Source organism: Falco punctatus (assembly GCF_963210335.1).
Source record: "Falco punctatus genome assembly, chromosome: 9".
NCBI classification, from domain to species: Eukaryota; Metazoa; Chordata; class Aves; order Falconiformes; family Falconidae; genus Falco; species Falco punctatus.
Genome location: NC_137589.1, coordinates 45,596,686 through 45,618,377, shown reverse-complemented (window position 1 = coordinate 45,618,377; position 21,692 = coordinate 45,596,686). Strand labels below are relative to the sequence as shown.

The following is a 21,692-nucleotide window of genomic DNA, read 5'->3' as shown; positions in this document are numbered from 1 at the left end:
AGGGGCCCGCCCGTCCGTGCCGGGACTGTCTGGGCCGGACGCGGTGGCGGCGCGGGGAACGGTGGCGGCACGGGGAGTTGCCATGGCGACGGGGAGGCTGCTGCTGCTGCGCGCGGGGCCGCGTCTGCTACGGGAGCACCGGGGCCGGGTGAGGGGAGAGGGACCGGGCCGAGAGAGGGGAGAGGGGAGCGGGACCGGGCCGGGAGAGGGGAGCGGGAGAGAAGCCGGGCCCGGGTGAAGGGAGAGGGGAGCGGGGTCGACCCCGAGTGAGGGCTGAGGGGAGCAGGGCCCGGCCGGGGGAGGGCTGAGGGGAGCGGGCCCGGGCTGAGGGGAGCGGGCCTGGACCCTTGTGAGGCCCCGATCTTGCCCGGGGCCCGTCCCCGCCGTCGCCCGTGCGCCCGGCCGGGCTCTGGCCGCCGTGGGTCGGTGCCCCCAGTGCCGCGGTGTGGGCAGCGGTTTCGCTGCGCGGGGCGGAAAGTGAGCAGAATCGGAGGCACAAAGGCTGTAACGCGGTCCGTGTGCCGCGCCAGCGTGGCGGGAAGGGGAGGAAGCAGGTGGGCAGGTGCTCAGCTGTTTCTTTCAAGAACAGGTTAAGACGGTGTGTATGTTTGCTGGTGGCATGGAGGGAAACAGAAAGGTCATTTGCTGCCCTATAGTCAGCTCTGTAGCTGGAATTTGATTTTATTTTTTTTTAAATTATAACCTAACCCATAGTGTTTCACAGGCAGTTGCTCGGATGAGACTTAAATCATTGGGTAAACAAACTTTTGTGCAATCATTGGGGCAATTGATACCATTTAGATACAAATTTTACAAATCTTTCTTATTTCATGCAGGTATCACATTGCTTGATCAGAAGAACGTTTTTTGGACATCCCCTAACTAAAGCAGGTTCTGGTCTGGTCCAGCAGACTAAAGGTAAGAAAAGATTTGTTTGGCTTTTTCCCTGTTTCAACCTTATACCAAGAGGTGACATTTTCTGCAGGAATTTGGCTTCTCCTGTCCTGTACGAATCCTATTCCTCATCCTGTTTTTCTCTAGATGTTTGTTTGAGGTTCTGCAGACCACGGAGTTCTACAACAGCTGCTGACACATCTGGAGAGGACATCCTACTCAAATGGGGCCTTTTCCTGGTGCCTCTGACCACATTCTGTCTCGGCACATGGCAGGTACAAATAAATATTTCATTGTTTAAAGAGATGAGCATTTGAAGGCTGTCAGGTTTTTCTATCGCTGGCTGTTCAATCTAGTTCAAATCACATGCAGGGTAAAGATTTGCTGTTATTTTACATTTCTGTTTTCCAAGTGTCCATTTGTAAGCCTTTAAAGGGCACTTCTATTTCAATATAAATATTTCCTCACAGTCAGTAGCCTCCATTTTCATATCTCCGATTACCCTGTTTTAGGCCAGGTCTTCTTATGACAAAGATTTCGAGACTTGCTGGGTTTATTACATTTCTCTGTTCTACCATGAGGAATTACTTTTGTGTTTGTGTGCTTTCAGGTTCAGCGACGAAAGTGGAAATTAGATTTGATTGCACAACTGGCATCAAGAATTACATCAGAGCCCATCCCTCTGACCTTAGAGTAAGGAAGCTGAGATAGTTTATTATCTACAGAGCACTGACAATGTGCTGGGGATATTATACATGGTTCATGTGCTAGTGAACTTATGCTAAACTAAACTGTGAAAATGAAGGAATGCAATGGGAATCAGGATGTGCAAGCAGATTTAGGATAGAGATTCTGTTAGTTTTCTTATTTTTAGTAAAAGAATAAGTGAATGCTTCCCTGTGGGATACTCTAAATGCATGTAAAAAGGATGAATCTCTTAGGAGAATGTGATGTGTAATTTATACCGTATGTATTCCTCCTGGAGAAGGAGGATTGGTAGCTGGTGTCTGTGATGTCCCAGAGGAATTATTCCTGTAACAGGGAGTCTTGGATCAACAGCAGTCCCTGCCCCAGGTGTGGAGCAGTTGTGTCAGATATGAGAGAGATTTTTAAGGTCACTTGGCCACATGGCACAACTCATCAGCAGTTCAGTTGTTTGATTTCATGGGATGGAAAGGAAATGCTCCACGTTGGTTGGATGCGCAGGCAGCGTATCCACCTGCTGATCAGCTGTGTGTGCCATTGAGGTGGCAAGAAGTGTAAAAAACCTGCTCTCTCGATATCATGATCATCTTAATTTGGTTCACTGTAATAGTAATAAAATATTAAGCCAGCTGGGTCTGGAGTGAACCATTAGGGAAAAGGAGAATCCCACGATAAAATCCCCTAATTTGATTTGCCTGTTGCAGCCATGATTTTGTTTTGGTCTTGTTCCATGCAGCCCCATGGAACTGAAGGAGTTGGAGTACAGACCTGTAAAGGTCCGAGGGCATTTTGACCACTCCAAGGAGCTCTATATTTTGCCACGGTCACTTGTGGACCCTGAGCGAGAAGCCAGGGAAGCTGGGCGGCTGACATCTCACCCGGAAAACGGAGCAAATGTCATTACTCCTTTCTACTGCACAGAACTAGGGTAAGTTAATGACAGTCATGGTTCATGTGAACAACTTGCTTTGGTTTTGAAAAGCTGAATCATGGTAGTTGGGTTTATGTAAATCACTCCCTCTGCCTTAAAAGGCATATCTCACAGTCTCTTAGGTCATGGAGGCTTGATTCAAAATTGTATTTTAATTCCATATAACGTGCACTCAGATGACAAAAAAAGTGGCACCAAACATGAGTTGCTTCTTTCTTTGGTACTTAGTCCTAGGCAGCAGCAGGAATAAATTTCCTTTCACTGATGAGCCATACTTCTTTATGTAACCCTAGGGTCACAATTTTAGTCAACCGAGGATTTGTGCCCAAAAAGAAACTGAAGCCGGAGACCAGGCTGAAGGGACAGGTAAGGGGGATCCAGGCAATGCTGCATCTTACCTTCTGCCCTTTGATTTCCCAGAGGCACCACTGACCCAGACAGGCAGTAGCCATGGTCAGCATCATGGGAGGTTACTTAAATAGCCATTGCACTTTTCAAAGAAGGCAAATCTTTTCTTCCCACCTTCTTGTTAAGTAAATAATATTTTTTACAAACAAGGAGCTGTTCTTGATTTTTTCCCCTGCTGTTAACAGCACCGCCCCAGTGCAGGGCATGACCAGTTGATTTATAATAAGACTCTGCAAGTGCTGTATTTTTCTGCCAGGACCGGATATGCCTGAATAGAAAATGAACCTTGAAAGATGTTTTTTTTCTCCTCTGCCTTTCAGATTGAAGATGAAATTGACCTCACTGGGGTGGTGAGGTTATCGGAAACCCGGAGACCTTTTGTGCCTGAAAATAACATCGAGAAAAACCGCTGGCACTACCGTGACCTGGAGGCTATGGCAAAGGTGACCGGCGCTGAGCCCATCTTTATCGATGCAGATTTCAGTAAGTCACAGAGGAACCCAACCCCATGTCCAATTTATGATAAATCCCCCTTTCCGTTCAGTTAGTTATTTCCCCTGGGCACTTGGAAAGGTAGAATCATAGAATCATTTAGGCTGGAAAAAAACCTTTGCAATTGTGAAGTCCAACAAGATATCGCACCTCTCTTCTAGGTCTGCTGTTGTGAAGGTGGTAGGCAGTCCGTGCTGGGGGATAGTAGCATGCTCAGAAGAGATGCAGGCGGTGTTCCCTGCCCTGAGCACAACCAGTCACTTGCTGTAGGGCTGCCTGCCCCACAGCTCTGGCTTTGCTGGTAACTTGGGAACACTGCTACCTGAGGAGTAGGGCATCCACAGGGCTTACTGCCTTCATCCCATTTCTCACAGCAAGGACAGCTCTGCATAGTACAGACTAAAGATTTAACTTGTGCCCTGTGTCATACCTATAGGAAGCACAGTCCCTGGGGGGCCCATCGGAGGCCAGACAAGAGTGAGCCTGAGAAACGAGCACATGCAGTACATCATCACCTGGTAGGTTGTGCAGACAGCACTGACTGGCCTTCCATCTGTTTCTTTTGAATGTAAAGCTTTGCCTGGCATTCTTGCTCCTGCATCAGTGAGGCTGGATGAGCTCCCAAGCTACAACATCCTTAAGTTTTAACCTAAGTAACACTGGGAAGGCTATTTGAAATAATTACTGCACTGCAGCTGAAGTAGGGAGGTCTGGTCTATCTTGAAAAGGTGTAAACATGTGCTTTGCTTTTCTTTTATAGGTATGGCTTATGTGCTGCAACTTCATTCTTGTGGTACAGAAAATTTATACAAAAGTTACCTCTGTGAGGTAAAGGGCTAATTTATTTTGTACTGCGGTCAAGAGCAGACTTCTATAGAAGACAGCAGTCTGATCAGTCCTGAATAACTGAAGCACCCAGTTTCAGAGCAACATGTTCAGTCAACATGCAGCAGCTACCCAACTGCAGACAAGACTTTAAGCAACGGATGCAGACTGAACACATACCAGTATGATTTGGCTGCAGGTTGGAAGCATTGAACTTCAAAACTGTGGCAGTTGAAACTTGTAGCAAAACTGAATTATGCAATTATCTCAAGGATCCATTTTTCTGTTGTGGTTGGTAGTAAGCTACATTTTATCTTCTCCACTGCTGTATTTTCCAAAAGAGAGCAAGGGATTTCATGAATCGGTTTCTTTGCACTGAGTAGTCATTCCTGAAGTCAGGAGTGGTTCACAGCAGTTGCATCAGAATAAAGAGGGCCTATTTGTGCCTGCTTGTGACTTGCATTGTGCATCTTGCATCTTAACAGTGACAGAGCTGAGCTCAAGGTTACTGGGGATACTAGAGTCAAGCTGGATAAGGCCACCTGTGGCTTGGAAGAGCATGACAAGGGCTAGCAAAAACAAGTAGTAGCTACCTCAGCTGGAGCCTTGTCAAGCTTGGTAGCCTCTCACAATGCTGCGAGACCAAGTCAGTGGGTCAGGTAAGAACAGAAGCTGGATTAAGTACTCATAATGGAGATGCAGAGCCATTTCCAACCAAGATTTGCATAAGCAAGCTAGGCTTAACAGCCACAACTAGCTGAGCCCATTCAACTTCATGATCACAGAGCATGTGCTGTGGTCAAAGGAGAGGAATTACTACATAGGACTGGTCATTATGGGCAGTTGTTCATGTGAATGGCCTACTCCATGCAGCTGTTCTGTGCAACGCTGTTCCATCACTTGATGGAAGGCAAACAGAGAAGCAAGGTGACACTGATGAACTACCCAATGCCCAGAACACTCCCAATTAACACAGATCACTGTAACTTCATCTGGGGGTTTATTCTTTTTTATGTACACAAAAAAAGGTAGTAATCCAGTACATCTTCAGCCCAGCTTAGTAGCCAGTTCTTTAGCCTTGGCTTTTTCAAGCTTAGCAATGCGAGCCACCGATTTTGGACCCAAGACATTACCACCCCAGTGACGACGGATCTGCAAAGAAGTGAGAAGAGGTTAGATGCCTCATACAGCTTTACCATGTCATTCAATCAACTCGCTGAATTCCGTGCCTTTTTGCACAAGAAGAGCTCCTTGAACTAGGAAGCCCTACACTGTTTTGAGACAGTGCAGAGATACAAGAGTTTAAAATCTTTCCCCACAAATAGTGCTGGATTCAGCCATCACATCTGGACTTGGGAGTTCAGCCTAGCAGAAGCTGTTGCCCTCTACAACCCTAGCCCCATGATAGCTGCTTACTTCTACCTTGGTGACAAGTGTTCATGTTTTACTCCACCCTCAGCTAAAAAACCTGGACACACTGTAAGCAAGTCTAGGTACAACACACCCAACAGGCTTTAAGCTAATGTCACTATGTCTGAAATAACTTGCATTTCTCTGAGAAGCTTTTGAGAGTGTTAACAGTATAAACTGTAAGACAAGACTAGCAGCACAAATAATTTTACCTCGTCATATCTGTCATTGTAGTTGGTCTTGACAGCCTCCACCAGCTTTGCAAGGGCTCCCTTGTCCTCCCTGTTGGTGATAGTTTTAGTCATAACAGCAACATGATTTTTCAGGTAAAGCATAAGCATCACTTGCAAAGGGTTAATGACTCCAACCATCAGTACTTTAGGAACCTGCACTGCTCAGATTAATAGTTTTTACATATTTTAGAGTGACCATCCATTTTAGTAAACCAAAATGATCTATCTTCAGGATGCAATAGGGCTCTTCATACAAAAGGACATCGTTATTAGAAATTCTAGAGGTAGTATTTCAGTTTTACTGCTTTTGAACTAGAGACACCCAAGGTTGCTATGTATCTGCCCTACAGTGTGCTTATGGGCAGTCTGCCTTCTCCACAGAGAATCAAACCTTCACCCACAGAACACTTACGGGTTAACTTGGGTGAAAGCAACAGAGGTGCAGGTTTTCCTGTGGACCAGTCGTCCCAGTCTGGCTTTACCCTTGATGATGCAGTACGGCACTCCCATCTTACGGCACAGAGCTGGCAAGAAGACCACCAGCTGAAAAAAAAAGGAGAGCGTGCTGTGTAACTGAAGGACAACATCTTTTTGTGCTTTGAATCAGCCTGGTCTGTGGCGATTGCTCAGTGTTAAAAAGCTCTTTTTACTCTTCATTATTAACTCAGGTGAAGAAATTCATACATCACTGCAAAGGCCAAGCTTCATTGTATATCAGGACAACTAGGAACACACAAAAGCATTCCAGTTCCAGTAGATGTGTCTTTCTGCATTCTCTTTTCATGCAATAAGTTTGCCCTAAAATGCATTTTCAACCCCAAGTCCGGTTCTGGCCTCAGCTTAAGTTATGCAGGCAGCCTGCAAAATGTACCAGTGAGCGTTCTTACCTCAATGGGGTCTACATCGTGGGCAATAACTACAAGCTGAGCTTTCTTGTTCTCTACCAGAGTCGTGACACTGTTGATACCTGAAAAACAAGTTATAGATAAGCTTTGATTCTATGCAGTTGATTTTCAGAGCTTTTGTATAAGCCTCATACAACCAGCTCAGATTCCACAGCACAGTTTCATTATGAAAGTTATGAAAACTTTTCATATCCACTCAGTTGCACAAAGCAGCTATTCCATGGACAATTTGCTATAGCTCAGGGTTAAAAAGCTCGTCTATTTTGCTCTTCACTTTGAGCTCAGGTGAAGAAATTCATACATCATTGCAATAGCTTGTCCAGTCCTGCTTGGTTGAAGCAGAGCACTAACTCTTCTTACCAGTTTTCTCTCAAAGTGCCACGCTCCTACAGACATAAGTTGCCAAGTTCATGGACTAAGTTACCTGCTCGCAGGACTGGTGGCCGCTTAGTTGGAGCATCTCCCTTTCCTGCAGCTTTCTGCTCAGCACGAGCCAGTAGCCTCTGCTTCTTCTCTTGCTTATTTTCTGGCCTGTATTTGTGTGCCAGCTTCAGAAGCTGTGTAGCTGAAAGAGAACATCTACTAGTTAGTTGCATGACCTGAAAATGTAAGCGCTACTTTTCAAAATACTGAATTGCATCAGCGATCTTAGTGGTTGTCATCAATTGTATTTAGCAAAAATTTAACATCATTTGCACAGCGCAAGAGCAGAACACCTTTAGAACCCCCGTTTACCCCTACGTGCACCTCTGCTGGCAGTGAAAGCTCCTTCACTGTTTGGATGAGGAAATGCCTGTGGACCCCCACAGCAATTACAGTTAAAAGTGGTGCACTTTCTCCTTTAAAGCAAGCACCTTGTTTGGCAACACCTACAAGGGACTTGCTCTACACAGGTCAAAAGTTTCTTACAAAGACACTGTCCCCTGGAAAAGACTATTTACTCTTTCACAGAATACCCTGAAGCTCCTTCTTCCCCAGTTTCAATGTCAGCCTGCAGGATGCTGGCTTTCCCTCCACAGCCTGCACTCACAGAGATTTCTCAAACTGTCTGCTTACATAGTTAAAAGAACCCCAGGTGGTTCTACATCAAACTGGAAGAGCAGACTCCGATGGGAACACACAGTTAAGATAACCCTGGGTTTGGGTCATTAAAGAGGAACTTTGGCATTTTCTATACCCCTTTACAAAGTACACAGCAGCTATCAAGGCTTAACCCAGCACGTGCAGACAGCAACTTGCTGTTCACCTCACCCCAGTCACTACTAAAGCCTCCCTAAAATGCTTCCAAAGATACTCTCCAGCTTACTTTTGTTAAGTCTCATTTCAGTTTCTTTCCTCTGCTCTGAGGCACATCCCGTTAATGACCCAAGTCAAGAGAACTGCACAGGCCACATCCTTACCTGTCTGGCGGTCCAAAGCCTGCGTGAACTGGTTAATTGCAGGAGGCACCTTCAAGCGTTTGTAAAGAATAGACCTCTGACGCTGCAGCCTGATGTACCGCGGCCATTTCACAAAACGTGTGAGATCACGCTTCGGCTGGATATCCTGTCCTAAAAATACAGACTTTAACTCAAAGCTGTTCCAAACCCACAGAGCCACAGCACAGAACAGGCACGGATGCATCAGTGATCTTGGTGGTAATGTGTCAGCACTATCCCTCAGATAGCAAATATTCTTTCACATCATCTGCACCCTGTACAACAATGACACTGCCCAAGTCTGAATTGATTTACCGCACCACACGCAAAAGAGCAAGATTCATCACAACAGAATCATATAATGAAACTGTATAATATGGGAAATTCAGCAAATTGTCCATAGCACCTTCATACACCTAATGGAGGGCAACTCTTTTAATTGCAAGCAACCAGGCCTCATCACTCTTGCCACTCCACAGCTTTATTACAACATGCTTCTGTTTACAATTTAGACATTTGTCCATACAACAAAAAAACCGCTGGAGCAAATAGCCCAAATATCCCTTTACTCACCGATGCCAAAGTTCTTGGGCCTCTTCTCAAAGAGGGGATTGACAACCTTCTTAGCCTCCTGCTTCTTCACTACAGCAGGGGCTGGTGCCACCTTCTTGCCCTTGGCCTTCTTCCCTTTCGGCTGTAAGTAAGAAACACACCCTTCTTTCTTTTGCCTCCAACACCTGCGTACTGGAGAGCTTTCAGTCCGCCTTGGAAACGCGTTTTTCCCGGCGTTTCAGCGGCCCGGCCGCCTCCCGGCGCGGCCTCGCTCCTCCGGCGGCAGCAAACGCTTCGCTGTGGCTTTAATAGCTCCACGAACCGCCCGCGGATCTGCTCGGCCGGCGCCCCCCAGCCCCGCCAGCAGCGCAGACAGCCCCAACGCGGGCTACCGGCCACCCAGCCCGGCCCGGCATCCGCGGCCCGGCCGCCCCACTGCCCGAGGCGGGAGAAGCCCCGCGTCCCCGGGCCACGCTGCCAGGCCGCACCGCTGCGGGCGGGCCGCAGGCCCAGGCCCGGCCCCGGGCACCGCCACTCGGGCACGGACCACCCCTCCCACGCCTCCCCGCGAGGCCGCGGCCCGACGATACAGGCGGATGACGGCGGATGACAGCGGCCCCACCAGCACTTACCATCTTGGACGGCGGAAGAGAAAGGCGGAGCGGTGCATGCTGGGAAATATCTACGGGGCGCCACCGCTCCTCTCGCGAGAGGACGGCGCGGGGCGGGGCGACGCGGGGCGGGGCAGGGCAGGGCGGGGAGGCGCGGGGCCGCCATGGCGCAGCAGAGGGTGCTGCCACAGAGCAAGGAGACCCTGCTGCAGTCCTACAACAAGCGCCTCAAGGATGATGTCAAGTCCATCATGGACAACTTCACTGAAATCATCAAAACGGCCAAGGTGGGTATGGGCCGTAGCTGAGCCCTGAGGGGAGAGGGCCGCGCCCGCCAGAGTACCCAGGCTCCTGAGGGGAGAGGGGCGGGTTGTCCTCCGGGGCAGCTCTGAGGAGGGGCCGGTTGTCCCGGGGGCAGCTCTAAGGAGGGACGGGAGTGGGGTCCCTGAGGGGAGAGGAGATGGCTGCCAGGGGAGAGCGAGGCTGTGAGGGGGGAGATGGGGGGACCTCTCTCCCGGTGCCGCCGAGGGCAGCCGGGGGTGCTGAGCCGGGGGGAACCACAAGAGCAAGCGGGGGGTCAGCAGAAGTGATGTGTGGGTGCCATAGGTGGTCCACACCTGCCCTAGGCCTCCAGGTGTGGATTGAACTGAAAGGAGATGCCTTACAAGATAGAAATCATCCGTCTGGATTTTAGTATGTAAAGGTGGGTATGTATCCTTTTCTCTTTAGATTGAGGATGAAACTCAAGTGTCTCGAGCAACTCAAGGTGAACAAGATAACTATGAGATGCATGTCAGAGCCGCAAACATTGTGAGTAGCACTCTGCTGTACAAATCAGCGGGCAGCACATCCTTCAGGTACTGTTGGGTTCAGCGTTGCCTCTAGGGCAGCCCTATTAACACTCAGGAGGACTGCTGTTAGAAGAGTTAACCTGCTGTTTGGAGTGGCTGGGGAAGGCTGGGTAGCCTTGCTTGTTAGCTATGGGCTCCTGTCAGAATCCTCACGTGATTGGGAGTTTTTACTTTATTCACTTGGGCTGAAGGAGCAGCTTGGGAGATCTTCTTTTAGAACTGGAGCAAAGCACTGTTTGTGTTGATACTGTGTTGTCATGGTTTAACCCCAGCACGTAATCAAGTGCCACACAGCCCCTTGCTCACTCCCCCCTCAACCAGAGGGGCGGGGAAGAGAATCAGAAAGGAATTTCCATTTCTTCTTCTGTACAGGGGACACCGATTCTGACAAGTGTTGGTCTTTTGCATCACGCGGTGCGGGGGCCAAGGTAACTACAGTGCTCACCACAGGGGCTGGAGCAGCCGCAGCACCTGGCACAGGGGCTGGAGCAGCTGTTGTTTCTGCTGGGGAGGCTACGGTAGTTACAATTAGCTGCTTAGATCTCCACCGGATCCAGCAGGTGAAAATTACATTCAGTATTGCTAGCAATAGGGTCAGGACCTGCGCTACGGTGCTTCCAATGGACCAGAGATATTCAGAATTTCCAGAAATCCTAAACACTTCAGTAATTAGCCCTGGGGAGAAGGGGGAGGTGTGGACCCCACCCATAGGCTGACTCTCCGGAAAAATGAAGGCAAAGGTGCAGTTGTTGGCATTCCCCGCCAGGGACCACCTGACACACAGGGGTGATAGCACCAGCGCATACACAGACCAGATTAGGTTTACAACTAGTGAGTCCATCATACCATAAACCAGTACAGTATAGTACAGCACTATGACAGCTTTAGCCCAGGTCCCAGGGAGAACAAACAGCACAACAGGGAATACATACTGCAAGTAAATTGAATAATACAACCCTGTGACCATGGGCAGCAATATCAAGAGCAGAAAAATCAGCATTGTGGCCAACGATTATTGATCCAATACAATGAATACTGATGCAAGAAAATATAGTGAAAACCCTAAAACTCTGCTGTAGACAGGAACTGCATAGATAACAGAAACATCAACATGCCAGCAAGAGCCTGCTGTCTGTGGGCCCACTCAGCACTTCAGGAAGGGACAGTTCATACAGATGTAGATGAGCTCAACAAGAATGTAAATAAGGAGTCATCTAACAAGGACATGCTAACGCTAAAAGAAAACAAACTACTGAAGTGATAAGACTCAAAGACACTAGGGTAAAATAATTGTGGTAGTGGGAGATCACGACCTCCTACTCAAATGCCCCCCCCAAAGAGGATGGAGCCCCTGCTCGACCTCCTACTCAAATGCCCCCCCCCAAAGAGGATGGAGCCCCTGCTCAGGGAGCATGTGTAGTGAATTTAAAATGAACTGTACCTTTAAACTGAGGCGAGAAAGCAGCTAAGCAGTAATTAGTTAGTAGATATAGACTTTGGGCAGAACTAACCAACTTCACTGTATGAATATGTATTATGAATAAAATTAAGGGTGCAAGTTAGGAGGAGCAATCCCCCTTGCACCTGGCACTGCAGTAAACATACCTGCTTTATAACTCTCCTCAAGTTGTGAAGTACGATTCCGCATGTCAATACCAACAGCAGTTTTGTTCTAACAAAGTCTGGCTGGCCCTGTCGTTATCCTCAACCCTTCGAGCCCCAAGTTGGGTGCCAAAAAGCACTGTTTAACTACAGCCAGTAATTCAGGGCCGTGCAGCCGCTCACTCACTCCCCCCTCATCCAGAGGCAGGGGAGGAGAATCAGAAAGGAATGTAAAACTCAGGGGTTGAAATAAGAACAATTAAATAATTGAAAAAATAGAAAACCAAAAGAACAGTAGTTATGAAAACAATAACAGTTATAACGAGGGGGAAGGGGAGAGGAATTAAATCCACAGGGAAGGGAGAAAAGCAAACTAGTGATGCACAATGCAACTGCTCACCACCTGCTAACAGATGCCCTGCCAGTCCCTGAGCAAGGACCTGCAAGCCTCGGCCTACCCCACCCCCCCTTTATAAACCATGGGGTTGATGTCCCATGGTATCTCTTTGCCTAGTCCAGGTCAGCTGGACTTCCCTTGTGTCCCTTCCCAACTTCCCGTAGCTTACCTCTATCCCAGCCGAAACCAGGACATAAGTGCTATGTGATTTTTCTCCCTGCTACAAGGTCCGAGCTGGTGAGTCCCTGATGAAGCTTGTGTCTGACCTGAAGCAGTTCTTGATCCTCAATGATTTCCCTTCTGTGAATGAAGCTATCAACCAGCGCAACCAGCAGCTGAGAAGCTTGCAGGAGGAATGTGACAAGAAGTTGATTGCACTACGGGATGAGATCTCCATTGACCTGTATGAGCTAGAAGAAGAATATTACTCTTCCAGGTACAAATAGGGCGGTGGACTTCTGCCTTATTACTCCAGCCCTTTTGGGGTAGTTAGACCAGACAAACAAGTAGTCCTTAGAGTACAGGTCTTGAGAATGTTCCCAACAAAATTTCACTCCTGTTTTTAATTAGGTCAGACTTTGTCTGCAGCTAAAGCAACTGCCTTTTTCTTGTTGATCCTGTACAGGGTGTTGTCATGGTGAAGGAGGTACTCACAGCATCCAACTCTAGGTGCATGCTTTAGTTGGCTAGATTTCACAGATCATTTGCTTAGGCTTCCTTTGTAATCATTGTAAAAGGAGATTAATTTCCTTTGGGGGTGTAGGCTTCTGAGTATCCCTCTGGAGGAACGTCTGTCTCTCCCTAGAGAGAAGAGATTGATGTGATCACCACGTCTTTGTGGCGCGTTCTTTCACAAGTGACCTGGTTACACAGCGTGCCTTTTACCTTGTAGTCCACTGCCCCCAGCTGCCTGAAGTCCTGTTGGGGTAAACATTTGAAATGAGCAACAAAGACTTGCTCAGTTTCATTGAATTATGAAGTATTATGATAGGATTTTTTATGTAATAATGACTTATTACTGATTAGTTTGTGGGGTTTTTAGTATTTTAAAGAGTCTCTTAGAAAACAGGCTTTAGAGAATTCAGACACTTTATTTTTTTATTTTCTGTCATGCACTCCAGCACTTCTAGTTGATGATGCAGTAAATGAAAGCAGGAGAAAACAGTAAGAACCTGATTATTTTGGCTGCACTGTCCAAGCTAAGTGAAGTCAGTGCAATAATGCTGTGACTTCTAAACAAAAACTTAACTTTTAAAAATCTTATTTAAAATTTCAATGACTAAGTTTTCTATTTTTGCCTTTCCCTTCTTTCTAAAAATGCTGAATGCCTATAATCCCAGCTAAGTCAACCAATTGCTCAATATCTTTGGAAGTTAGGCCATTGTTTATGAGTAATATATGTATTTTAAGAGTAAAAAGATAATGATAAGACACAGCTTAGGAACTGCTACGACATTGGAAGAAAACTAGAGGTAAAAGTTTAGAGTTGTTTTTCAAACTTTACTCAGTTTTTAGGGGGGTGGCAAGGGATCCTAGAAATATCTCAGAAATGAAGAGTGACAGTTGCAAACCCAAGCACCAGTCCAGGCCCCACGGCTCAGGCTGCATACAGCACAGCAGTGAGCCGTATCCACAGTGATGCAGTGGGGGACCATAGTGCCTCACTCGTGTGTGCCAGACATGCTTCCCTCACACTGTTGCCCGACTGCCACCACTGTGTGTCTGTAGCTTTAATGTTTGAACGAAGGGGTTTTGACCATTCTGCTAGTCTGTTCACCAGCCTGGCACCAGACGCCATGTGAAGCAACCCTTTGTAACAGAACTAACATCTAAGCACATCTAAGCACTTCATTCTAGGGGAAGGTGTCCCTGCCCATGGCAGGAGGGGTGGAACTAGATGATCTTTAAGGTCCCCTCCAACACAAACCATTCTATGATTCTATGAAATGTTGGCTTACACCAAATGGATGTGTCTTTGTGCTCACTTTTGTAAGAGTGGATATGACGTGAGGAAACGTGGCAACTCTACAGAGCTATGATAGTTTCATGGAAACCTGTTATCATGTAGCACTTAGTCGTTTGCTTTTAGCACTTATTCCCTTCCTGTGCTCTTTCCTGTCTTTTTCTGCACCAAAGAAATTGTGTGTGCGTGTGTAAATAGAGAAAGAGTGATTTATTTGAAGTCCTTTTATAATTAGAATACCAAGATATTTTTAATGAAAACTTCTTGTCTAATGTGGGGAAAAAGGGTTTCTGTCAAGTCACCTGCTCATAGAGTCATAATCATGTTTAAATGGCTGCAAATGCAGTAGCCAGGTTGCCCATAAGGGGGTATTCCGTGCTGTCCTGGGGGCCTGGCTGGGGTTGCCTTTCTGCACCATCTGTTACTTTCTCATGGGTCTTGATCCCACAGGATTTATAAAGAGGTGTGCAGTCCCATGAGGCCAGGGCATGGGTTCCATACAGCCATCCTGCCAAACTGCTCTCCCATGCTCCAGTTTCCCTGAAGGTCACTGCTTAGTTTGTTTTAGGTTGTCCCTCCAGAGAAGGCCATAGCAAAGTGAGCTCCCTGTGGCCACACACCTCCGGGTGCCGAGCTGCGAGCTGCCCCAGGCTGTGTAGCTTGTGTGGTCTCTGTGCACTGCTCCCACCTGCTGCGAAAGGCCTGTGGAAGGGAGTGTCTCCTGCCCAGCGTTTGTCACTGCCATTGTGCTAAAGGAGCTGAGGAGGTAGCCCCTTGCCCGTAGTGAGTAACTAATAGGATGTCTCCATTGTAGGGTCAGGTTTCATTGCCAGGCTTTAGAAGTGCACATGGGTGTTTTGATGAGGAGACCTGAAAGCAGGTCGTTGAAACTAAAACTTGTTCTGAAGGAATCTTTGCTTTCAGTCCCTGTGTTCAGGTAGTTTCCTAGAGCTGTTCCTCTGTGCACAGACCTGGCTGTATGCCTCGAGGGGAGTAGTGAAGTCTCTTCCATGAGCTGAGAAACCCTCAGTCAAAGGATGGAGTAGTAGGCTGGCTGGTGCTGTTATGGGCTGTGCAGTAGCTGCACATTGACCCTGACATCTAAGGAGTTCTACATTGAGAGGCAAAGCTTAGACTTTTGGAACTGTTCTAACTGGGGCAGCAGGAAAAGCAGTTATGCTTCTGATGCAGCTCAAATTTTGTTAGTAACTCCCCTGCCAAGATGTGGTGGATGCTGTGACCAGGTTCTCCTTGGAAGCCGTGGCCTGAGTTCTAAGACTGACAGAAAAAGAGTCATAGTTCTGGTTCAGTCCTGAAGGTCTTTGCTAATTGAACCCAGCCTCACTCTGCATTGGGAACTGTAGCGAGGGGTGATCTTCCAAGGGATTTTACAAAGGCCCCAGATATAAAACTTGTCTGTATCCACTGGCTTCTCACTTCTACTGCAAAACCAGCTGGGTGACACTACCAGAAAAAAGCTTAGAAGCAGATGCTTGCAGCTAGTGCTTTGCGTGCTTATTCTCCAAAGCGGTAACTCCAAGTCCAGCTTGCCTTCTGTCATCCTAAACCCCAAACTTGCATTTATGTTCCATTGCTCCCTCCTCTGAGATCACAGGAGCTGTCTTGAGTGTGGGGTCAGATCTCAACATGTTTGATGTTTGTGCAATTTCACATGTCTCATATTTCAACACTTAATATATCTCCCTAAGCACCTATTCAAGTCCTTACATTAAAAATGTAAATAAAGCTGCAACAACAAAATCACTTGACCCATTGGGTTTGTTTTACTCTGAATGCAAGCAAGCTGCTTTCTGCTCCAGCACTCGCTTTGTCTTGGGTGTCTCTTGTGTGTGCAGCTCCTTCCTCTCTTTGGAATTTATTTTGTTCCAGTTTCTTCCATCATTTCTCTTTTTAGTTCTCAGCCTTTCCACATTGTGTTTTCCTCAGAGCGCAGGCAAGAATTATCCAGTTGTTTAAAAACATTACTTTCCCACACTGCTGGTTAGTTCATCCAGCTCTATAATCTACAGCGATCAAATCCAGCAAGCTGCTTTTAGAAGCACTGTTAGTTCAGGTTCTGCTGAAAATGGTAGGAGCCATCAGTACTTCATAATCAGGTTGAGGAGCTTCAATAGAAGACCCAGACCTTCACTGGAGCACTTTTTTGAAAGGGCAAGGGTGCAAATAGGTTTCTTTTTTATCATCACAGGGACAGACCCTAAAATAATTGTGCTGAACTTTAAATTTAAAGCAGGGTTTATAATTTTTTCCTCACATAGGTTGTGATCTAATTCCAAGTAAAGTAATTGCAGATGAGGTCATTGTCTCACTCAAATCAGTAGCAGAACTCCTATATTTGGGGTGCCAGGACTTCAGCACAGATCTTTTCAGGGACGCAGAGCATCTGGACTAGAACTGAGTCTCTGTTTTAGTTTGTAGCAGATGTTCTGCCTCTGAAATTCCCCTGATCCTCACCAGGCCTGTGAGGTTCAAGACCAGCCCTTAAGGGGTGTCTTAGGAAAGGCCAGTGTCACAAGACTTGTCATGAATTTGTGAACGCAGACCTTACCTCCAGGAACGTTTTTTGCCATTTTCTTAATGCTTTGCTTCTGTCTTGCTCCCCTCACCCTTTCCCTCCCTCCCCTCCTCTCTTATTGCACCTGCTGTCTCTCCTTACTGGGGTTGTTTTTTCTGGAAAGCTACAGTCTGTGTGACAGCAATGATCTTCCACTGTGCGAAGCCTACTGGAGACAAGACTTTGCCACGTTGTCCCCCGAAAGCCTCTCCATGCCTCTGACAGCTGCCACAGCAGAGCAGAGTGTTGCTACCTCCCAGAGCTCAACCCCATCGCACCCTCACGTGAACGGGCATGGGGCAGGCCCCACGGAGCACTCCTGAAGAGGATCCACTGCTGCTGATGGTGTTCCTCCTGGCAGCACTGCACTGCTGGAAGTCTTCCACCTGCTGTACTGCGCATCTCCTGCTGTCAGGAGAAGGCACTGGAGCTGTGTTTGCAGGTTTCTGCTGGCTGGATAGCCACAGGGCTTTCTCCACCCCTGGGACATTGCCATGAGTGTTCCTCTCCCTTAAGAGATAGTGATAAGTAAATACCAAGTTGATTGTTCTAACAAGTTAAGAGTTAGGTTTGCTTTTACATGATAGTTTATGTGTAGAGTTCATTAGAAATCCAGTCTGTTGCCATATGAATCTCAGTAAGTACACGCCGAAGTGTTGGGAGTTGAATTTGCTTGGGATAAACTTGAGCCAAATGTGGGGGCAGTACATGTTGTGGGGGTTTTAGCCTGCTTACTGACATTCTGGCTGCATTAAAGCACTCTCAGGATGGCAGCCAACAACCTCCATTCTACTTTAGAGTAAGAATCTTGTAGGCAGTCTTCACTGTCAAAGTGCTTCACGAACTTGAACTTCTTGCTCGCAGGCGCTGGGGAGGAGGCTCAGGAGATTATTATTGAAGAGCAGTGTACTCCCTTTTGAGGAGGATGGGGCAGACTGAGCAATCAGACTGAGGTATTGATGTTCCCATTTGCTTGAGGCCACAGATAGAACATGCTTTCATTAGTCCGATTCATTTTTCACTTAACAGAAGTTGTTAACATAGTCTGAGCTAACATGAACCCAGTATTAATGCTGGCTAATGGTTTTGTCTAATAAAAAATCTTGAGATGAATGGGGTGTATGGAGCAGTGAGGGATACTCGGGTACTCTTAGTTTCCTTCCAAAGAAACACGTTCGGTGCTTGTTCTGCAGCTGTTTGGCACTGGGCACATCTGCCCTTCCCCTTTGTGGTTGTTGGTCACCCAGAGCCGTGCAGCTGAACTGGAGCACGGGTGGGCACGGCGGAGCTACGGGTGCATTCCAGCCGCGTAGCTGAGCTTCCCAGCATTCTGCTGTAACATTGGTTTCCTAGGATGTGAATTTTGGTGTAATTTGTTTTCTTTTAATTTTCTTCCATTCCGTTTATTTTTGTAATTAGGTGATTTAATAAAACTAACTCTTTTGTATAATTTTTAAGGCGTGTGTTTTCAGCCACCAGGCTTTGTGACAGCAGGATATTACAGGGGATGTGCTTGGATGCCCCGCTTGGGGCCTGTGCCACTGAAATCGTCCTTGCTGTTAGGCCCGCCCGGGCCGGTACGGGCCGGCCTCTGATCGCCACCACCGGTAGCCGGCCGGGCGCTGCACGGGGCCGGGCCGGACCGGGGGGCTCCCTGCGGGTGGCTGGGGGCCGACCGGAGGAAACGGGGGCAGCGCGGGGACCCCGGCGCCCGGGCCCGGGCCCAGACGGACTGCGGCAGAGCCCCGTACCGGAGCCAGCGGGCGCTCCGCTGCGGCGCCTCATGCGGCCGGGCCCCGACTGCCCGCCGCGCCAACGTCACTTCCTGCCCGCCGCGCTAACGTCACTTCCGGTCGGCGGCAGCGCACGAGGGGGGCGTGCGGTGCTGGCTGTGCCTGAGGCCTGCCCACGCTGAGGAGCTGGCAGGGCAGCGCCTCCCCTAGGGCCCGGCCGCCCCGGGGCCATAATGGCCAGCCTGGCCGCCCAGGACTCCTACCTGCAGGGCTTGGCGAGGAAGGTCTGCGTGCAGCACGCCCCGGAGCCGCGGAAGAGGAAATTCGGTAAGGGAGCTGTAATGCTTCGGCTTCTGGCTCTCCCGGCCCGTCCATGGGATTCCGGGCTTGTGGCAGCCCTGCCTCCACGGGGTGGTTAGCCCGCGGGAGGGGCATCGTGCTGTTTTTTAAGGAAAAAAAACTCGAGGCTGCTGGGCATGTTTTGCAGGTTGCACTGTTGGTCCTGGGAGTCCTTGCTGTTGTGCACGTGAGGGTTGGTTCTGGGAACTGGGATTTTACTGAGATGTGCAAGCGTGCTTGGTCGAAGTCCCAAAATGTGTAATTTTTTAAGATTGAGATATGCTATCGCAATGCTGGAACTTTGGTCTTCAGTAATAACTGAATGTTATGAAGTGGGAACGTAGCATTGTCCTATTTTGCTTAATTTGGTTTTGTCTTCTAGTGTCTAAGCCAGGTCAGCCTGAGGATGCTGGCAGACAGCTCAAGAAAAAGAAGAGAAAGAAACCCAGGAAGCAAGCTGAGGAGACAAATGCTCCTTCAGTCAAACAGCTGGTCTCTAATGCCAGTAAACCTACTGCAGGACAGAAAGCAGCCCTTCAGGCCAGCAAATCATCTCCACAGGGTGTTACACAGAGCAGAAATGAGTGTTCAGCTCCTGGTAAGAATACCAGCTTTGTCAAGGTCATGTTGAAATTACCTGAGCTGAGATGGCTGCTTTTCAGTTGCTTCACACATGAATAGTTTTGAAATCCTTTAAGAAGTTCAGCTGAAATAAAAACATCTTGCTTATGCTGTGTGCCAAAAAAACTTTTGCTTATGTACACAAATTCGTAACATCACCGCTGGGCGGCTCTCTGGAAATAGCATTTAAACTGATTTGCAGAGTGTTTATGTATTTGGGTTGCTTCTGGGAATTATCACATGGATGCAATCTCTGTTGTGCCAAGTTGTCTTTCCACTATGAATGTGAAAAGCTTGATCACAAAGACAAGACGTCCTTAGCATCTTGGTTTCCACTAGCTTGGTGCTTGTCAGGCAGCCAAGGGGCATGCCAGGCCACTTTGGCTGGCAGCACTGGATGATAATACAGGCAGAAAAGGCAAAATACTAAAGCGGGGGTCCTCAAACTTTTTAACCAGGGTGCCGGCGCACAGATCAAGTGGCAGGAAGTCATGTGTGGCTGCTTAGTTTCACCCCCCAACCCCCGGCGGGGGTGGGGCAGGGGGGGGTCTGTAAATACTGGGGGCTGGATTGAGGACCCTGGTGGGCCGTATCCAGCCTGCGGGCTGTGGTTTGAAGACCCCTGTACTAAAGAAACCAATGAAATAGAAACTCTTGGTTTGTTGAGGTTTTCCATTCTATTCACAGCATGTAAGGAGTTCTCAGAGCTTTTCCCATAGCCATAGAAAGTTCTTCTGTTTAGCTAGTGCTGTCTTTTTAAGTGTTTTTATTTCCTTTCATTTTCAGGGAGCAAAAGTGAACTGTTTTCCCCTTCTTTTTCTGCAATGAATCTCTTGCGTCAGAGACTACATGAGAAGATTAAAAAAGCTTCTGGACAAGTATGAGAAGTCTTAATATGTATCTATACGTGTGTTTATGCAATGTAAATTCTCCCTAGCCTCCCAGGGGATAGGGGGGCAAGACTATGACCTTACAGGGCTCAGAAGCTAATTCTGTCTGCTAAGGATGTGCCTGTAGGTATTGCTGGGAGACCTGTGTGCGTTCTGTGTAAACGCATGAGAAGAGCTAGGGGACTGAGCTGGAGGAGAGCATGCCTCTGGTGATTTTTAGGAAAAAGAAAAGCACTAAGAGCTTGAAAGGGAATGTAGCTACCAGGTGTTGAGGGAGAGTAAAGGGTTTGAAATACCTTTACTGTGTTTAGTATCTCTAAAAGCTGAGCCCACAGCTCATCACAAGTAGTTTCTTAGGAGAAGTGTAAGATCAGGAACTTGGGGACCTCTCACTTTTCATTCTGCTTTATCCCTTTAAGGTTTCTGATTCATATCCATTCTTCTTAGGATGATGCCAAAGAATTACCCCCTGCAGTCCTGGAGAAGAGGCAGCGAAGGAAGTATGAGAGAGAGAGAAAGAAGCGCCGACGGAAGGAGTTGAAGATGAAGGCAAAAACAGAGAAGAAAGAAACTGAGGAGGTACCAATAGAGCCAGAAAGCAAAAAGGAGGAGAGCACAGCTGAGGTTGTCTTTAACAGGGTCGAGGTCCATGGGGAGAATGAGTTGAGCAAGATCCAGAAGAAGAAGGAGAAGAGGAAAGCGGTGAAAGGCAATATCACTCCTCTGACGGGCAGAAACTACAAGCAGCTGCTGAGCAGGCTGGAGACCAGGAAGAATAAGCTGGAGGAACTCAAAGATAAGGACCAGAAGAAAGCTGAGGAGCTAGAGAACAAGATGAAATGGACAAATGCGCTCTATAAGGCGGAAGGCGTGAAGATTCGTGACAACGAGGAGCGTCTGAAAGAAGCTCTGAAGCGTAAGGAGAAGCGTAAAGCACAACGCCAAAGGCGGTGGGAGGAGCGGACGGAAAAAGTGGTGGAAAGGATGCAACAGCGGCAGGAAAAGCGTCGCAAGAACATTCAGAAGAAGAAGAAGGATAGGATAGAGAAGAAGAAAGCCAGGGCCCGGAAGAAAGGCCGGGTGCTGCCAGAGGACTTGAAAAAAGCTGGTTTATAGCGAGCAGGAGGCAGCTGGTGCCTGCAGCCCAGGAGCTCTGCTTGTGGGGACTGGTGGCGAACTGTCCCTGAGCCCACCCTCCCTCCACACCCGAGTTCACCCCGGTCCGCCTGCCCGAGGGCTGCGCGAGCTGGCCGGGGTCCGGCAGCAGGCGCTGCCCTGGCTTCCCAGCTTGATAATAAAAGAAATCCCGCTGTGTGTTTGTTCATTGCGCTTCCGAT

At 48.1% G+C, this 21,692-nt stretch overlaps 4 protein-coding genes across 6 annotated transcripts; 3 read left to right on the top strand and 1 right to left on the bottom strand.

Annotated features, from left to right (window-relative positions):
- The first annotated feature begins 9 nt into the window (after positions 1-9).
- Positions 10-4,715, top strand: SURF1 (SURF1 cytochrome c oxidase assembly factor). The gene is made up of 9 exons (XM_080403043.1): positions 10-148; positions 837-918; positions 1,042-1,169; positions 1,505-1,587; positions 2,336-2,527; positions 2,824-2,896; positions 3,259-3,421; positions 3,867-3,948; positions 4,191-4,715. Exons 1-9 carry the CDS (start codon positions 83-85, stop codon positions 4,255-4,257), a joined length of 936 nt encoding a protein of 311 aa, XP_080259169.1. The 5' UTR covers positions 10-82; the 3' UTR covers positions 4,258-4,715.
- Positions 4,716-5,236: 521 nt separating this feature from the next.
- RPL7A (ribosomal protein L7a) lies at positions 5,237-9,488 on the bottom strand. Its single transcript, XM_080403049.1, has 8 exons — positions 9,406-9,488; positions 8,795-8,915; positions 8,204-8,353; positions 7,228-7,368; positions 6,786-6,865; positions 6,311-6,441; positions 5,878-5,947; positions 5,237-5,407 (listed from the first exon to the last, which is right to left on the bottom strand). Exons 1-8 carry the CDS (start codon positions 9,406-9,408, stop codon positions 5,303-5,305), a joined length of 801 nt encoding a protein of 266 aa, XP_080259175.1. The 5' UTR covers positions 9,409-9,488; the 3' UTR covers positions 5,237-5,302.
- An 8-nt stretch (positions 9,489-9,496) lies between these two features.
- Positions 9,497-18,224, top strand: MED22 (mediator complex subunit 22). 3 transcript variants are annotated; one of them, XM_080403054.1, is made up of 4 exons: positions 9,500-9,671; positions 10,114-10,194; positions 12,462-12,670; positions 16,903-18,224. In XM_080403054.1, exons 1-4 carry the CDS (start codon positions 9,549-9,551, stop codon positions 17,093-17,095), a joined length of 606 nt encoding a protein of 201 aa, XP_080259180.1. In that variant the 5' UTR covers positions 9,500-9,548; the 3' UTR covers positions 17,096-18,224. The 3 variants fall into 3 exon arrangements, with proteins under 3 accessions (XP_080259181.1, XP_080259180.1, XP_080259179.1); XM_080403053.1 differs by having other exon boundaries at positions 9,504-9,671; positions 16,897-18,224; XM_080403055.1 differs by lacking the exon at positions 10,114-10,194 and having other exon boundaries at positions 9,497-9,671; positions 16,897-18,224.
- A 376-nt stretch (positions 18,225-18,600) lies between these two features.
- Positions 18,601-21,667, top strand: SURF6 (surfeit 6). The gene is made up of 4 exons (XM_080403038.1): positions 18,601-18,832; positions 19,227-19,442; positions 20,252-20,343; positions 20,803-21,667. Exons 1-4 carry the CDS (start codon positions 18,739-18,741, stop codon positions 21,469-21,471), a joined length of 1,071 nt encoding a protein of 356 aa, XP_080259164.1. The 5' UTR covers positions 18,601-18,738; the 3' UTR covers positions 21,472-21,667.
- Positions 21,668-21,692: the final 25 nt, after the last annotated feature.

Coding starts and splice junctions, on each gene's coding strand:
- SURF1 (XM_080403043.1), top strand. CDS start 83: ATGGCGACGGGGAGGCTGCTGCTGCTGCGCGCGGGGCCGCGTCTGCTA. Junction 149..836: donor TACGGGAGCACCGGGGCCGG/GTGAGGGGAGAG, acceptor TATTTCATGCAG/GTATCACATTGCTTGATCAG. Junction 919..1,041: donor TCTGGTCCAGCAGACTAAAG/GTAAGAAAAGAT, acceptor GTTTTTCTCTAG/ATGTTTGTTTGAGGTTCTGC.
- MED22 (XM_080403053.1), top strand. CDS start 9,549: ATGGCGCAGCAGAGGGTGCTGCCACAGAGCAAGGAGACCCTGCTGCAG. Junction 10,195..12,461: donor ATGTCAGAGCCGCAAACATT/GTGAGTAGCACT, acceptor CCCTGCTACAAG/GTCCGAGCTGGTGAGTCCCT. Junction 12,671..16,896: donor GAAGAATATTACTCTTCCAG/GTACAAATAGGG, acceptor TTTTCTGGAAAG/CTACAGTCTGTGTGACAGCA.
- RPL7A (XM_080403049.1), bottom strand. Junction 6,442..6,785: donor ACGATGTAGACCCCATTGAG/GTAAGAACGCTC, acceptor TTTTTTTTTCAG/CTGGTGGTCTTCTTGCCAGC. Junction 5,948..6,310: donor GCTTTCACCCAAGTTAACCC/GTAAGTGTTCTG, acceptor TATCACCAACAG/GGAGGACAAGGGAGCCCTTG.
- SURF6 (XM_080403038.1), top strand. CDS start 18,739: ATGGCCAGCCTGGCCGCCCAGGACTCCTACCTGCAGGGCTTGGCGAGG. Junction 18,833..19,226: donor GCCGCGGAAGAGGAAATTCG/GTAAGGGAGCTG, acceptor TTTGTCTTCTAG/TGTCTAAGCCAGGTCAGCCT. Junction 20,344..20,802: donor TTAAAAAAGCTTCTGGACAA/GTATGAGAAGTC, acceptor CATTCTTCTTAG/GATGATGCCAAAGAATTACC.